The 16,359-nt window shown below is 41.8% G+C and overlaps 1 protein-coding gene across 2 annotated transcripts in view; it reads left to right on the top strand.

Annotated features, from left to right (window-relative positions):
* Positions 1 to 11,398, top strand: part of LOC112067820 (NLR family CARD domain-containing protein 3-like) — a 63,290-nt gene extending 51,892 nt beyond the window's left edge. The window contains exons 4-12 of one of the 2 annotated variants that reach the window (XM_070448393.1): positions 883 to 999; positions 1,329 to 1,413; positions 1,543 to 1,771; positions 2,186 to 3,977; positions 4,262 to 4,435; positions 7,378 to 7,551; positions 9,010 to 9,183; positions 9,373 to 9,419; positions 10,059 to 11,398. In XM_070448393.1, the coding sequence (XP_070304494.1) occupies positions 883 to 999; positions 1,329 to 1,413; positions 1,543 to 1,771; positions 2,186 to 3,977; positions 4,262 to 4,435; positions 7,378 to 7,551; positions 9,010 to 9,183; positions 9,373 to 9,419; positions 10,059 to 10,585 (3,319 nt within the window). In that variant the 3' untranslated portion in view covers positions 10,586 to 11,398. The remainder of the gene's footprint in view (positions 1 to 882; positions 1,000 to 1,328; positions 1,414 to 1,542; positions 1,772 to 2,185; positions 3,978 to 4,261; positions 4,436 to 7,377; positions 7,552 to 9,009; positions 9,184 to 9,372; positions 9,420 to 10,058) is intronic. The other variant, XM_070448394.1, reaches the window with a different exon arrangement.
* Positions 11,399 to 16,359: the final 4,961 nt, after the last annotated feature.

Genomic DNA, 16,359 nt, shown 5'->3' with positions numbered 1-16,359 from the left:
TATCAAATACTTATGTCATGCAATAAAATGCAAATTAATTACTTAAAAATCATACAATGTGATTTTCTGGATTTTTGTTTTAGATTCCGTCTCTCACAGTTGAAGTGTACCTATGATAAAAAATGACAGACCTTTACATGCTTTGTAAGTAGGAAAATCAGCAGTGTATCAAATACTTGTTCTCCCCACTGTATATATATATATATATATAATTAACTATTTATTTAGATGGGTGACATCTGCCAAAGTAACAGCCCTGTAGACAAAGAAGAGCTCTCCAGTAGGTACCAAAACATTCAAAGGACATTTTCTCAAAAGTGAGGTTACAAGTTTATCATCTTTCGAAGCAGAATTACTTTCCCATTGTTCCTCAACTGTAGCGTATGATATACTATTTTCTAGCTCTGAGTCTCTACTATTATCCAATGAAAATAACAAAATTTCAAATTTTGCTACATAAGACCGAATCGAGCCGGTCGGTCACATTTGACCATGTAAAACCCAGCAGTACTACTGATTTCACTGAGAGTGAGGCAGGTATATATTATTACTGTGTAAAACCTAGCAGTACTACTGATTTCTCTGAGAGTGAGGCATATACAGTATATAGCATTTAGCAAAAAAAACATGACTATTTGTCTCTCTGAAATGAAAAAATCAAGTGATTTTTAAACAAATACATGTCTGTCATTGAACAATCACATGTCTGATTAGCTAGTGAAAAACACACCAATCTCTTTCATAATTTTTTTAAACAATAAAAGCTAATTTACGAACATTTATGAAAAGTGATATGTAGCGCTTTAGAATGAAACTCTTGTGTTTCCCCAACTGAGCTCAGAGTAAATGAGAGATGTAATGTTTGTCTCTGTTGTGTTGAAGTGCAATCAATAAGGAGAGACCAGCCTCCCCTGTACCCAGCTGTGTGTCCATGAAGAGTGACTGTTCTATGCAACAACCTATATTGTTTAGAGAGGGAGACTTTTCTACTGAACAAAGGTAAGAAGAACTCATGGGTCATGGTCAGTGAGTTAAACAACACTGTCTCTAGTCATTTCTCCTCTCCCATTTTCCCATTTCCTTTGCTGTTTTCATAATCCATAGGCTAATCCTTTTGTCCATTTTCATAGTCCTGTGTGTTTGTGTGTGTGTGTGTGTGTGTGTTGTGTGTGTGGTGTGGTGTGTTGGTGTGGTGTGTGTGTGTGTGTTGTGGTGTGTGTGTGTGTGTGTGTGTGTGGTGTGTGTGTTGGTGTGTGTGTGTGTGTGTGTTGTGTGTGTGGTGTGTACTCCCTGGATGAGGAGATGTAATCTTCACGTTTTGTCCACAGAAACCAACAGGAGAGATCAGAGTCAGAGATTCTCAGTGATCAGTCTTCCCAGAGTCATCAAACAGACCTGGCCTCCATATTCAGTGTATGTGGTCCTGTTATGAACATTTGTTTTTGTTTACCTCAAGTAAAGTTGATATGTTAATCATTCATTCATGTGTTAATGAGAAAGCATTTATTCTCTTGCTTAACTTATTTACTTTATTTATTTCAGTTCCTTGAAGAGAATATTATGACATTTGTGAAGAACGAGCTGAAKATGTTCAAGAGGATTCTTAGTCCAGAACTCCCAGAAGGCTTTGAGAGTCAGAAGCAGGATAAGGAAGTGGTGGACACTGAAGATGAGAAGCAGGAGAGCAGTGCCAGAGAGGGGGCTCTTAAGATCACACTGCACGTCCTGAGGAAAATGAACCAGAAGGAGCTTGCTGACACACTGGAGAAAAGTAAGATCTGTCTGCCTCATGTTGAATTATGTTTTATAACATTTAAAAGCTGTTGTTAAAGTACAGCTAAAGTAGCTGTGTAACCCAATGATATTGTACACAACACACAACACACAACACCTAGTGACCTCATCAAGTAGCAGCAGGGATGTGTTGTGGTGATTAATTTAGAGCGAGAGAGAGAGACAACATTAATAATACCATCAATAATACCAATAATAATGTAATCAGTCATACCAGTCTGTAATGCATTATGAAAACATTTACACATTTATACAGTTAGTTAATTAAGAGAATAAATGATAATATTTATATATATAATATATATATAATATATCATAACCGTCCTACAATACTGTAGGCATTAAAACATATAAAAAATATTAATATCCTCTGTGTTAATTCTTCATTCAGATGAGCATGCTATGGTTTGCCAACGTGAACTCAAATCTAATCTAAAGAAGAAGTTTCAATGTGTATTTGAGGGGATCGCTAAACATGGAAACCCAACACTTCTCAATAAGATCTACACAGAGCTCTACATCACAGAGGGGGGAACAGGAGAGGTCAATAATGAACATGAGCTGAGACAGATTGAGACAACAACCAGGAAACAAACAAGACCAGAGACGCCAATCAAATGTAATGACATCTTCAAACCCTTAACTGGACAAGACAAACTTATCAGAACTGTGCTGACAAAGGGAGTTGCTRGCATTGGAAAAACAGTCTCTGTGCAGAAGTTCATTCTGGACTGGGCTGAAGGAAAAGCAAATCAGGATGTCCAATTTGTATTTTCATTCCCTTTTCGGGAGCTGAATTTGATGAAAGGGGACCAACACACTTTCATTGAACTTCTTAATCACTTCTCAATGGAAACCAAACAATCAAGAATCTCCAACTTCGACAAGTACAAAGTTSTCTTCATCTTTGATGGTCTGGATGAGTGCCGACTGCCCCTAGACTTCCAGAAGAACAAGATCTGTTGTGATGTCACAGAGTCAACCTCAGTGGATGTTCTGCTGACAAATCTCATCAAGGGAAATCTGCTTCCCTCTGCTCTCCTCTGGATAACTACCCGACCTGCAGCAGCCAATAAGATCCCTTCAGGGTGTGTTGACCAGCTAACAGAGGTACGAGGGTTCAATGACCCACAGAAGGAGGAGTACTTCAGGAAGAGATTAAGTGATGAGGACCTGGCCAACAGAATCATCTCACACATAAAGACATCAAGGAGCCTTCACATCATGTGCCACATGCCAGTCTTCTGTTGGATTTCTGCAACAGTCCTTGAACACATGCTGGAACATAAGAGAGAAGAGATGCCCAAGACTCTAACTGAGATGTACACACACCTTGTGGTGTTTCATACCAAACAGAAGAATGAAAAGTATCTTAGGAAAGAAGAGACAGGTCCACACTGGAATAAAGAGAGCATTCTGTCACTGGGAAAACTGGCTTTTCAACAGCTTGTGAATGGCAATCTGATATTCTATGAAGAAGACCTGAAAGAGGCTGGCATTGATGTCAATGAAGCCTCAGTGTACTCAGGATTGTGCACACAGCTCTTTAAAGAGGAAAGTGGGCTGTACCAGGACAAGGTGTACTGCTTTGTTCATCTGAGCATTCAGGARTTTCTGGCTGCTGTATATGTGTTCCTCTCATTCATCAACAACAATGAGAATCTAATGGCCGAACCGCAATCAACGCCCTGGAACTTTTCTGTGAGGATCAAACAAAGGCGTAAAGTTACTTTCTACAAGAGTGCTGTGGATAAAGCCTTACTAAGTGAGACGGGAAACCTGGACCTTTTCCTCCGCTTCCTTCTGGGCCTCTCACTGGAGTCCAATCAGAAGCACTTACGAGGTCTACTGACAAAGACAAGAAGCAGCTCACAGAGCCATGAAGAAACAATCAAGTACATCAAGGAGAAGATCAGGGAGAATCCCTCTCCAGAGAGGAGCATCAATCTSTTCCACTGTCTGAATGAACTGAATGACCAGTCTCTAGTGCAGGAGATCCAAAGATACCTGAGATCCGGAAGTCTCTCAAAACCCAACCTGTCCCCTGCACAGTGGTCAGCTCTGGTCTTTGTGTTGCTGACTTCAGAAAAGGAGCTGGATGTGTTCGACCTGAAGAAATACTCCAGATCAGAGGAAGGTCTTCTGAGGCTGCTGCCAGTGGTCAAAGCCTCCAGAGCTGTTCTGTGAGTACATAAAATGACATATAAGAACTAATCATCAGGAAGCAATATTCAGTTCAGAGAAAAATATGTATTATAATATGTATATAATGTTATATTGAATAACATATTGAATAAATGCATTGATTTTCACATTAGTGTAACATTACAACCATACAATTCTAGGAGACGGAAGATTAATCTATATGTTGTTTGAGAGAATTAACCAAATGCATCTGCCATTGTCCTTCTACACTAGTCATTAATATAACAGTGTGTTTGTGAAATCATGATGATCTCTTTGTCAGGTTGTCAGGCTGTGGAGTCACAGAGAAAGGCTGTGCTTCTCTGGTCTCAGCTCTGGAGTCAAACCCCTCACACCTGAGAGAGCTGGATCTGAGTTACAATGACCTGAAGGATTCAGGAGTGAAGCTGCTCTCTGCTGTACTGGGGAATCCCCACTGTAAACTGGAGACTCTGAGGTCAGTATTCCTGTAGTTGGTCATCAAGTGATAACTGTTCACCAGATTCACATGTGTTTACCAGACACACATAGTCCACACCATATGTGTTTGGACAGTGAAGCTTATAGTTTTAAATGTGGTGCTATGCTCCAGCATTTTGGATTTGAGATACAAAATWTCATATTAGGTGACAGTACAGAATGTCACGTTTTATTTAAAGATATTTTCATACATATATTTTACCATTTAGAAATGAAAGCACTTTATATACAGTATGTAGTTCTCCAATTTGAAGAAGTCTTAATTATTTGGACAAATACATTCAATCAAAAGTTTAGTATTTGGTCACATATTCCATGCCTGCAGTGATAACATCAAGCTTGTGATTCTACTAACTTGTTGAATGCATTTACAAGYTTTTTTGGTTGTGTTTTGGATTATGTTTTTCCTAATAGAAACTGAATGGTGAATAATGTCCTGTCATTTTGGAGTCACTTCACTTGTATTGTCAGTAAGAATAGATGTTTCTGAACACTTCTACATTAATGTGGATGCATGAATGAATCATGAATAATGATGAATAACAAAGTTTGTGGCACAAAGATCAGAATAAATTCTAACCTCTCCTATTATTGGTAATGGTTAGAGGTTAGCATGTTTTGTTGTATCCTCTGTTATTGGTAATGGTGAGAGGTTAGCATGTTTTGTTGTAGCCTCTGTTATTGGTAATGGTGAGAGGTTAGCATGTTTTTTTGTAGCCTCTGTTATTGGTAATGGTGAGAGGTTAGCATGTTTTGTTGTAGCCTCTGTTATTGGTAATGGTGAGAGGTTATCATGTTTTGTTGTATCCCTTGTTATTGGTAATGGTGAGAGGTTAGCATGTTTTGGTGTATCCCCTGTTATTGGTAATGGTGAGAGGTTAGCATGTTTTGTTATAGCCTCTGTTATTGGTAATGGTGAGAGGTTAGTATGGTTTGTTGTAGCCTCTGTTATTGGTAATGGTGAGAGGTTAGCATGTTTTGGTGTAGCCTCTGTTATTGGTAATGGTGAGATGTTAGCATGTTTTGGTGTAGCCTCTGTAACTCACTCATTATTATTCTTGATTCATTCGTGATTTTTCTTAATTATGGCATCATCAGGATTAATTTAGTGGTGTTTAGAAACATGTTATCTACTCACTTGTAAATAAAAATACTCCAGTCACCATCTTTAATTAATACGATGGGAGACAGAGAGCTGGTTTCAAGCGCAGGGTGCAGCAGGTTTTTATTAGTAGAGGACCACAGTAGGAGGCAGGTAGCTGGGTCCAGGAGCAGGCACAAGGTYATACACAGGAGGAGGCAGGTAGCTGGGTCCAGGGGCAGGCACAACGTCATATACAGGAGGTCCAAAAAGGCAACAGTACAGACAGGGAAAAGGCTAGTAACGTAGTCCGGGAGATCAGGCAATAGGTTGATAACAGGAAATCCAATAGGTACAGGCAGGGAAAAGGCAAAAGGCGTCATTAGTGAGGCAGGTAAACACTATCATCCACGGGAGGAGTAAATTACAGGACGTACAGCATTCCCGAATAGAAGTGTTTCACAAAACAAACATTAACTCACAGTGATGGGGTGCAAAGAACTGAACTAAATACTGATAATGACATACAGGTGTGTGAACAGGTAATCAGAATTCAGGTGATTGGGATCTGGAGAGTGAGCTGCGTTCAGGGGATCTAGGTGTTTGAGAGTGTGAGTTGGAAGCAGACGTTACACCATCCATAATTTTAGTAATAGGCAAAACATAACCCAAAACACAACCAAAACAAACTGAAAATGCAATCAACGAGTTTGAGTCACAAGCTTGATGTAGTCGCTGCGTTCAAGGAATATCGGATAAAATACTCAACTTAATATTTTCAAATACTCAACTTTAAACCACTATAAGTGAATTGGTCAGAATACTTATGACTTCTTCAAATAAGGGGACTAGATACATAAAGTCATTTCATTTCAAAACGGTGAATCAGATATGTATTAAAATACCCTCAAATAAAAGGGGACATTATATACTGTCTGTAACGATCTTCTTCATCTGAGGAACAGGAAAGATGGGACCAAAACGCAGCGTGGTAAGTGTCCATGTTAATTTAATATAACTGAACACGAAATAGAAAATGAAACAACGAAAATCGAAACAGTCCTGAAAGATGACACAACACAAAACAACTACCCACAAACACCAGGTGGGAAAAGGCTACCTAAGTATGGTTCTCAATCAGAGACAACGATAGACAGCTGCCTCTGATTGGGAACCATACCAGGCCAAACACATAGAAAAGAAAACATAGGAAAAAAAACATAGAATGCCCACCCCAACTCACGCCCTGACCAAACCAAAATATAGACATAAAAAAGGAACTAAGGCCAGTGCGTGACACTGTCACCTCATATGAAACATTTGATCTCAAATCCAAAATGCTGGAGTATAGAGCCACATTTAAAATGTTAGCTTCACTGTCAAAATAGATATGATGTGGACTGTATACTCAATACAATCTAAATCTGTCTTTGGACTGATACTGCTTTTTAAATTGGTCTGGACAGTCTACTCAAMTATTTGTACTATACATGTTTCTATCTGCAGGCAATACTTTCATAATTTGTCATTTCTAAAAATGATACATTAATTTCTGATTAGATATGGCAGGTTTCAGGACACTGATATATCTGAATATGTTGAAAAAATATACTGCCACTTTTTTCACCACCAAAGAATAGCAGTGTGATTTTAATATGATTTAACTTTTGCAGGATGTCAGGCTGTCTAGTCACAAAGGAAGGCTGTGCTTCTCTGGTCTCAGCTCTGTGGTCAAACCCAACACATTATTTGTAAACGAGTAATAGCGTAAACAGGAAAAGCTAAGCGTAACATTTCAATACAACCTGTCTGTTATTGTATTTCTTCTGTTTTGGCAGACTCAGTGGCTGTAAACTCACAGACACATCCTGTAAAGTGTTGGCCTCAGTTCTCAGTTCAAACCCCTCACACCTGAGAGAGCTGGATCTGAGTAACAATGACCTGAACGATTCAAGAGTGAAGCTGCTCTCTGCTGGACTGGCGAATCCCCACTGTAAACTGGAGACTCTGAGGTCAGTATTCCTGTAGTTGGTCAAATAGTGACAACTGTTCACAAGATCCACATGTGTTTATCAGACACACATAGTCCACACAATGTGTTTGGACAGTGAAGCTTACAGTTTTAAATTTGGTGCTATGCTCCAGCATTTTGGACTTGAGATAGAATGTTTCATATGTGACAGTACAGAATGTCACCTTTTATTTGTGGTTAATGGTTAGAGGTTAGCATGCTTTGTTGTAGTCTCTGTTATTGGTAATGGTGAGAGGTTAGCATGTTTTGTTGTAGCTGTAACGGCTTTCGTCGGTGGAAGGAGAGGACCAAAGCGCAGCGTGGTTAGTGTTCATCTTAATTTAATGATAATCAAAAAACTGAACACTAAAAATTACAAAACAACAAAGTGAAAACCGAAACAGTTCTATCTGGTGCAGACACACAMAGACTGAAAACAACCACCCACAAAACCCAACAGAAAACAGGCTACCTAAATATGGTTCCCAATCAGGGACAACGATAGACAGCTGTCTCTGATTGAGAACCATATCAGGCCAAACACAGAAAACCAACACAGAAATAGAAAACATAGATTACCCACCCAACTCACGCCCTGACCAACTAAAACAAAAGTCAAAACAAAGGAACTAAGGTCAGAACGTGACAGTAGCCTCTGTTATTGGTAATGGTGAGAGGTTAGCATGTTTTGTTGTAGCCTCTGTCATTGGTACTGGTGAGAGGTTAGCATGTTTTGTTGTAGCCTCTGTTATTGGTAATGGTGAGAAGTTAGCATGTTATGTTGTAGTCTCTGTTATTGGTAATGGTGAGAGGTAACTTTCTTACTCATTATTATTTATGATTCATTCATGATCTTTCTCAATCATGGCAGTCACAGTCTTGATGTAGTCATTGCATTCAAAGAATATGGGACCAAATACTAAACTTTTGACTACTTTCGTACACTGTAAGTGAATTGGTCAGAATTCTTATGACTTCTTCAAATGGGGGGACTAGATGCATAAAGTGCTTTAATTTTTCTCAATGGTGAAACAGATATGTATGAAAATACCCTCAAATAAAAGGTGAAATTAGTCAAATACTCTCACTTCATATGAAACATTTGATATGAATTCCAAAATGCTGGAGTATAGAGACACATTTAAAATGTGAGCTTCACTGTCAAAATAGAAATGGTGTGGACTGTATACTCAATACAATCTAAATCTGATACCTCACTGTCTGTCTTTTGACTGATGCTTTTTAAACTGGTCTGGTCAGTCTACTCAACTATACATGTTTCTATCTGCAGGCAATACTTTGATCATTTGTCATTTCTAATAATGATACATTAATATCTGAATAGATATGGCAGGTTTCATAACACTGATATATCTGAATATGTTGTAAAAATATTCTGCCACTATTTTCACCACCAAAGAATAGCAGTGTGGATTTAATATGATGTGACTCTTTGCAGGCTGTCAGGCTGTCTAGTCTCCAAGGAAGGCTGTGCTTGTCTGGCCTCAGCTCTGAGTTCAAACCCCTCACACCTGAGAGAGCTGGATCTGAGCTACAATCACCCAGGAGACTCAGGAGTCAGACTGCTCTCTGCTGGACTGGAGGATCCACACTGCAGACTGGAGAAACTCAAGTATGTTGAGGGTTTATGTCAATGTTCATATCAGACATGTTTGACTTATCAGGCTAGTTAAGACAAACATTCTTACCACCACTTGGACAAAGTTATATGCTGACTGTGTGTGTGTGTGTGTGTGTGTGTGTGAGAGAGAGTTAAGGTGTATCACTCAATGACTGTCTGTTCTTCTGCTTACCGCTACAGTGTGGAACATGGTGGAGAGTACACAATGAAACCTGGGCTGAGAAAATGTGAGTGTTGACTGCTGTGAAGAATATGACTAAGAATAAGTCTTAATTCAAGTTAAATCAAAGTCAAAGACCACCATCAATACTTACTTGGTCATATTAAATATCAGCTGTAGTTCAACAGAAGTAGAAATCATGGACACCAAAGTTTACAAACAGTTGCTTTGACAATGTGTGTGTCTGTGTGTGTGTGTGGCATGTTTGTGTTACATAAGAAATGTGTGTTTGCGTTCATGATTACAGGTGTGTGTGTGTCCAGTGTGTGTGTGTGTGTGTGTGGATGTATGTGTGTACGTGTGTGTGTGTGTTCTGTTAGAAGTGTTTGTTTGTGTTCATGATGCATACAGGTGAGTGTGTGTGTGGCGCGCTCGTGTTATATAAGAAGTGTTTGTTTGTGAAATGTGTGTTTGTGGTCATGATGTGTGTGTGTGTGTGTGTGTGTGTGTGTGTAATTAATGGGAATAAGTGTGTTTTATATTACCATACAGTATAACATATGATCATTCAACAAGTCTCAAGTTACCTTAACTTCTCCTTTTGATACCTAGAAACATCTACATTAAATGAATTAGTGAAAAGTGAGTTAACATTCTAATGTGAATGATGATGATTTCTAATATTGTGTCTGGTTTCATCCATCAGATGTCTGTGATCTCACACTGGACCTAAACACAGTAAACAGACTCCTCTCTCTGTCTGAGGAGAACAGAAAGGTGACATGGAGGAGACAGCTGCAGCCGTATCCAGAACACCCAGAGAGATTTGAGGACTGGCAGCAGGTGCTGTGTAGAGAGGGTCTGACTGGGCGCTGTTACTGGGAGATAGAGTGGAGTGGGAGAGAGGTTGTTATAGGAGTGACATATAAAGGAACAAACAGGAGAGGAGAGTTTAATGACTGTTATCTTGGATACAATGACAAGTCCTGGAGTCTGTTCTGCTCTGACATCAGTTACAGAGCCTGTCACAATAATAATTCCATTAGCATAGACGTCTGCCCCTCCAGCTCCCACAGAGTAGGAGTGTATCTGGACTGGCCAGCTGGCACTCTGTCCTTCTATAGAGCCTCCTCTGACACACTGACCCACCTGATCACATTCACCTCCACATTCACTGAACCCCTCTATCCAGGGTTTAGGGTTTATGATGTTGACTCCTCAGTGTCCCTGTAAATAATAACCTGACACACACACTGGACACACACACACAGGACACACACTGGACACACACACACACACACCACACTGGACACACACGTCACTCAATACTCCCAAAACAACATGCAGTCTTTCCACAAGACTCCAGCAGGCTTTGTATTTTGAAGACCTTAGTCACTCCAAAAGTGAACAACCCACCTGGGAAAACTTCCCCGAACAGAATGAGATGTGAGGACATTCGTCATCTGCCTATGAGCTTAAGTCAAGTGTGTCCCATTAAATATTCAGAGGTACACCAAGATAGCCAGAAGCATCTCATACACTTATGTCTCTGATCTGCAACTATTCTGTTGTGTACATAGAACTGTGCTATTCTGTTGTGTACATAGAACTTTACTGCTCTCCAGCCCTGTTTACTAGCACTTGGGGAGAAGCAGCAATGCATTTCTCACAGTCTTGTTTTCCAGGCGTTTTTCCCATTCGGATAAATCCATCGAGGAATCTTCAACTGCATCCACCTCTATTGTCGACCAATACCTTTTTGTTCCTTTGACACCTTTGGAAAGAGATGACATTATGAATGACTACATTCCATAAAGTTGACTACAATACAGTGCTTGAACATCTCTGTATTAACTCTACAGGTTACAGCTGTATCTGCAGAGTGTGTTGAGGTTAAACTAACAATCCCAACTAAATAACTAAATAGACAAGGATGTGAGAGAAGAATGTGCAATGCTGACATCAAGGCAGACTCAATCTGCATGGAATCTAAGCCCAACAATCTGTTGCAAATGTAAACCTTCTAATAAAATCAATACCTTTTAATCAAGTTCCTCCCTCCAGGTAAAACAATGTAAAGCGTGGTAATCCTTCTGCGTTATCATCTGTCCTGACACACTAGTTCTCTGTCTTTTAGAGCTCTGTAAAAGGCTGTGAGAAACCTATCTATAACTGGACCTCTCTGTCTTTGAGCTCTGTAAAAGGCTGTGAGAACCTATCTAGTAACTGGACCTCTCTGTCTTTTAGAGTCCTGTTAAATGCTGTGAGAAACCTATCTAGTAACTGGACCTCTCTGTCTTTTAGAGCTCTGTAAAAGGCTGTGAGAAACTATCTAGTAACTGGACCTCTCTGTCTTTTAGAGTCCTGTTAAATGCTGTGAGAAACCTATCTAGTAACTGGACCTCTCTGTCTTTTAGAGCTCTGTAAAAGGCTGTGAGAAACCTATCTAGTAACTGGACCTCTGTCTTTTAGAGTCCTGTTAAAGGCCGTGAGAAACCTATCTAGTAACTGGACCTCTCTGTCTTTTAGAGTCATGTAAAAGGCTGTGAGAAACCTATCTAGTAACTGGACCTCTCTGTCTTTTAGAGTCATGTAAAAGGCTGGGAGAAACCTATCTAGTAACTGCACCTCTCTGTCTTTTAGAGTCCTGTAAAAGGCTGTGAGAAACCTATCTTGAAGATCTATATCCTGATCATATTCCTCATTGATGCTATCTTCAATCAGTATAGGCTCTACCTCAGACATTATTGTGTCAAGCAGTTTAGCCGCATCATACATCAACACATCATCCTCATCAACACATCATCCTCATCATAGCTCAACCCTTCATCGGCACCATCATTAACCTTAGCATCCTTGACTTTAACAATTAAATATCCCCAAAAGTATTTTGGGTTAAGACACACATGGCCTGGGGTCCAAAGCAAGATTTACAACTGTGGAAGAAACAACCGTTGTACTCAAACACTGTCTCAACACCGTCAATCTGTTAGTAACCATCTACAAGTTAGGGTCAACATTTTTTTCTCCCCTTTATTCAAAGTATGTTGAATAAAAATGTTTTTATTCTGTGACAAGTACTCCAACCATTGAATGGAGCCGCTAGAGTTTGATTTGTATTGTCTGCGGTAGTTGTCAGGTGATGGAATAGCTATGGATGGAGCCGCTAGAGTTTGACTTGTATTATCTACGGTAGTCGTCAGGCGATGGAATAGCTATAGATGCTGGAGGTAAAAAGTGTGTACGATAGGTTTTCATGCATGCCGATGCAATAGTTGTACAACTATAGGGGTCAATGCCGGCATCTTTGATTACCTCTTCTCTGAATCTGAGGCATCATTCAAGCAGGATAACCACATCATTGTCACAGCATAATTCCATCTCTTTACGGAAATCAAAGGTATTATGGATTACTTTCTCATACCAAGTCATGAATATCTCTCTCTCTTTGGGAGACATAAGATCACACACGTACATTTCGGGACCAGGATAAGATCCAACAAAATGCAGATTCTCTTCAGATGTGAAGAAATTAGAAAACCATCCTTTCACAGAGTTTTCAAAGCCCAATCTCATGGGTAAGAAACTTAAATGATCAATGTACCTCTGGTTGAAGGCTGGGTCTACAAAACACAAGATTTTACTACCTTGGGCTATGGCCCACCGTGGTGCAACACCTTGTTGTATCAAGAGGTTCACAAGAAGATAAGAATCATTGGCTCTAGCATTGTGAGCTATAAAAGTGAAGTTTTTGTACTTGGGTTTTCTGAAATGTTTTAGAAAGAGTATTGCACGATTGGGGCCCTCTGCCGACCACTTTTCACCCTTGAAAATCATGGTAGATTCAAAAATAGGCAGGTGAACCCCTGATTGCTGATTACTCCCAAAATCAGAAAACACAAAGGTCTCTGAATGCCCATATTCATCCAATGGTTGAAGGTAGCACTCATGTTCCACTTCCTGAACCACTTCAGTGTCTCAGCTTTTCAAAGGCCCTTTACAGACAGGACAGTGTAGGATACCACATACCTTTACAGACAGGGCAGTGTAGGATACCACGTACCTTTACAGGCAGGCCAGTGTAGGATACAACATACCTTTACAGAAGGCCAGTGTAGGATACCACATACCTTTACAGACAGGACAGTGTAGGATACCACATACCTTTACAGACAGTGCGTGTAGGTTACCACATACTTTTACAGACAGGACAGTGTAGGATACCACATACATTTACAGACAGGCAGTGTAGGATACCCACATATCTTTCAGACAGGACAGTGTAGGATACCACATACCTTTACAGACAGGGCAGTGTAGGATACCACATACCTTTACAGACAGGGCAGTGTAGGATACCACATACCTTTACAGACAGTGCAGTGTAGGATACCACATACCTTTACAGACAGGGCAGTGTAGGATACCACATACCTTTACAGACAGGACAGTGTAGGATCCACATACCTTTACAGACAGGGCAGTGTAGGATACCCCATGCCTTTACAGACAGGGCAGTGTAGGATACCATATACCTTTACAGACAGGGCAGTGTAGGATACCACATACCTTAACAGACAGGACAGTGTAGGATACCACATACCTTTACAGACAGAATAGTGTAGGATACCACATACCTTTACAGACAGGGCAGTGTAGGATACCACATACCTTTACAGACAGGGCAGTGTAGGATACCAATATGTGAGGTTGGGGGTTGTCTATTTTAACGTTATATTGCGATTCTTGTTGAGGTAATACCAGCTGACAGATTTACATGCCTTGGGATGCCATGTTCCAATTTTGTGTTTTTCTTAGCAGTAGAAGGAACGACATGTACGATGACAATCCTCACAAGGCGTTAGTTGTACGGGTTGCATCAGACATGTTTCATCCTGACACACTGAACAGTTATACTGAAAAGAGTGCCCCCCCCCCTGTCTGGTGTAGCCTGAACACACTGAACAGTTATACTGACAAGAGTGCCCCCCCCTGTCTGGTGTAGCCTGACACACTGAACAGTTGTACTGAAAAAGAGTGCCCCCCTGTCTGGTGTAGCCTGACACACGAACAGTTAACTGACAAGAGTGCCCCCCACCCCCTGTCTGGTGTAGCCTGACACACTGAACAGTTATACTGACAAGAGTGCCCCCCACACCCCCTGTCTGGTGTAGCCTGACACATGAACAGTTTACTGAAAAGAGTGCCCCCCCTGTCTGGTGTAGCCCTGACCACTGAACAGTTATACTGACAAGAAGTGCCCCCCACCCCCTGTCTGGTGGTAGCCTGACACACTGACAGTTATACTGACAAGAGTGCCCCCCCCTGTCTGGTGTAGCCTGACACACTGAACAGTTATACTGACAAGAGTGCCCCCCCCCCCTGTCTGGTGTAGCCTGACACACTGAACAGTTATACTGACAAGAGTGCCCCCCCCCCTGTCTGGTGTAGCCTGACACACTGAACAGTTATACTGACAAGAGTGCCCCCCCCCCCCTGTCTGGTGTAGCCTGACACACTGAACAGTTCTACTGACAAGAGTGCCCCCCCCCCCCCTCTGTGTCTGGTGTAGCCTGAAACACCTGAACGTTATACTGACAAGATGTCCCCCCTGTCTGGTGTTGCCTGACAACACTGAACAGTTATACTGACAAGAGTGCCCCCCCCCCTGTCTGGTGTAGCCTGACACACTGAACAGTTCTACTGACAAGAGTGCCCCCCCCCTGTCTGGTGTAGCCTGACAAACTGAACAGTTATACTGACAAGAGTGCCCCCCCCCCTCCCTTGTCTGGTGTAGCCTGACACACTGAACAGTTATACTGACAAGAGTGCCCCCCCCCTTGTCTGGTGTAGCCTGACACACTGAACAGTTATACTGACAAGAGTCCCCCCCCCCCCCCCCCTTGTCTGGTGTAGCCTGACACACTGAACAGTTATACTGACAAGAGTGCCCCCCCCCCCCCCCCCTTGTCTGGTGTAGCCTGACACGCTGAACAGTTATACTGACAAGAGTGCCCCCCCCCCTTGTCTGGTGTAGCCTGACACACTGAACAGATATACTGACAAGAGTGCCCCCCCTGTCTGGTGTAGCCTGACACACTGAACAGTTATAAAGACAAGAGTGCCCCCCCTGTCTGGTGTAGCCTGACACACTGAACAGGTTTACTGACAAGAGTCCCCCCTGTCTGGTGTAGCCTGACACACTGAACAGTTATACTGACAAGAGTGCCCCCCCCCCCCCCCTATGTATGGTGTAGCCTGACACACTGAACAGTTGTACTGACAAGAGTGCCCCCCCCCCCGTCTGGTGTAGCCTGACACACTGAACAGTTTACTGACAAGAGTGCCCCCCCCCCCCCCGTCTGGTGTAGCCTGACACACTGAACAGTTATACTGACAAGAGTCCCCCCCCCCCCCCTGTCTGGTGTAGCCTGCAGGGGCTGTAGGAAGGTTAGATGTCCTCATGGCCTACATTGGCTGTAGGAGGGTTAGGTGTCCTCGTGGTCTGCAGGGCTGTAGGAGGGTTAGGTGTCCTGATGGCCTACAGGTCTGTAGGAGGGTTAGGTGTCCTCATGGCCTGCGGAGGGTTAGGTGTCCTCATGGCCTGCAGGGGCTGTAGGAGGGTTAGGTGTCCTCATGACCTGCAGGGGCTGTAGGAGGGTTAGGTGTCCTCATGGCCTACAGGGGCTGTAGGAGGGTTAGTTGTGGGGTTGGTGTTGAGGGAGGAGTCAGCTCATTAATTTGGTTAATTAAGGAGCTAAGTTCTGGGAGTACCTGTGATAATGTGTCCTCATTTGCAGGAGTTATAGGGGTGTGAGTTTTTTGTGTGGGGTTGGGTCAGTCTCGTTAATTTGGCTTCTGTTGGGGTGTTAGGCCTTTATCCTCTATAACAATCACTTCTGTTGTGGTGTTGGTTCTTTTATCCTCTATAACAATCACTTCTGTTTGGGTGTTAGGCCTTTATCCTCTATAACAATCACTTCTGTTGGGGTGTTGGTTCTTTATCC

This window comes from Salvelinus sp. IW2-2015, linkage group LG18 (genome assembly GCF_002910315.2).
Source record: "Salvelinus sp. IW2-2015 linkage group LG18, ASM291031v2, whole genome shotgun sequence".
NCBI lineage: Eukaryota > Metazoa > Chordata > Actinopteri > Salmoniformes > Salmonidae > Salvelinus > Salvelinus sp. IW2-2015.
The sequence above is the reverse complement of the archived record's forward strand: the minus strand, read 5'-3'. Positions and strand labels throughout refer to the sequence as shown.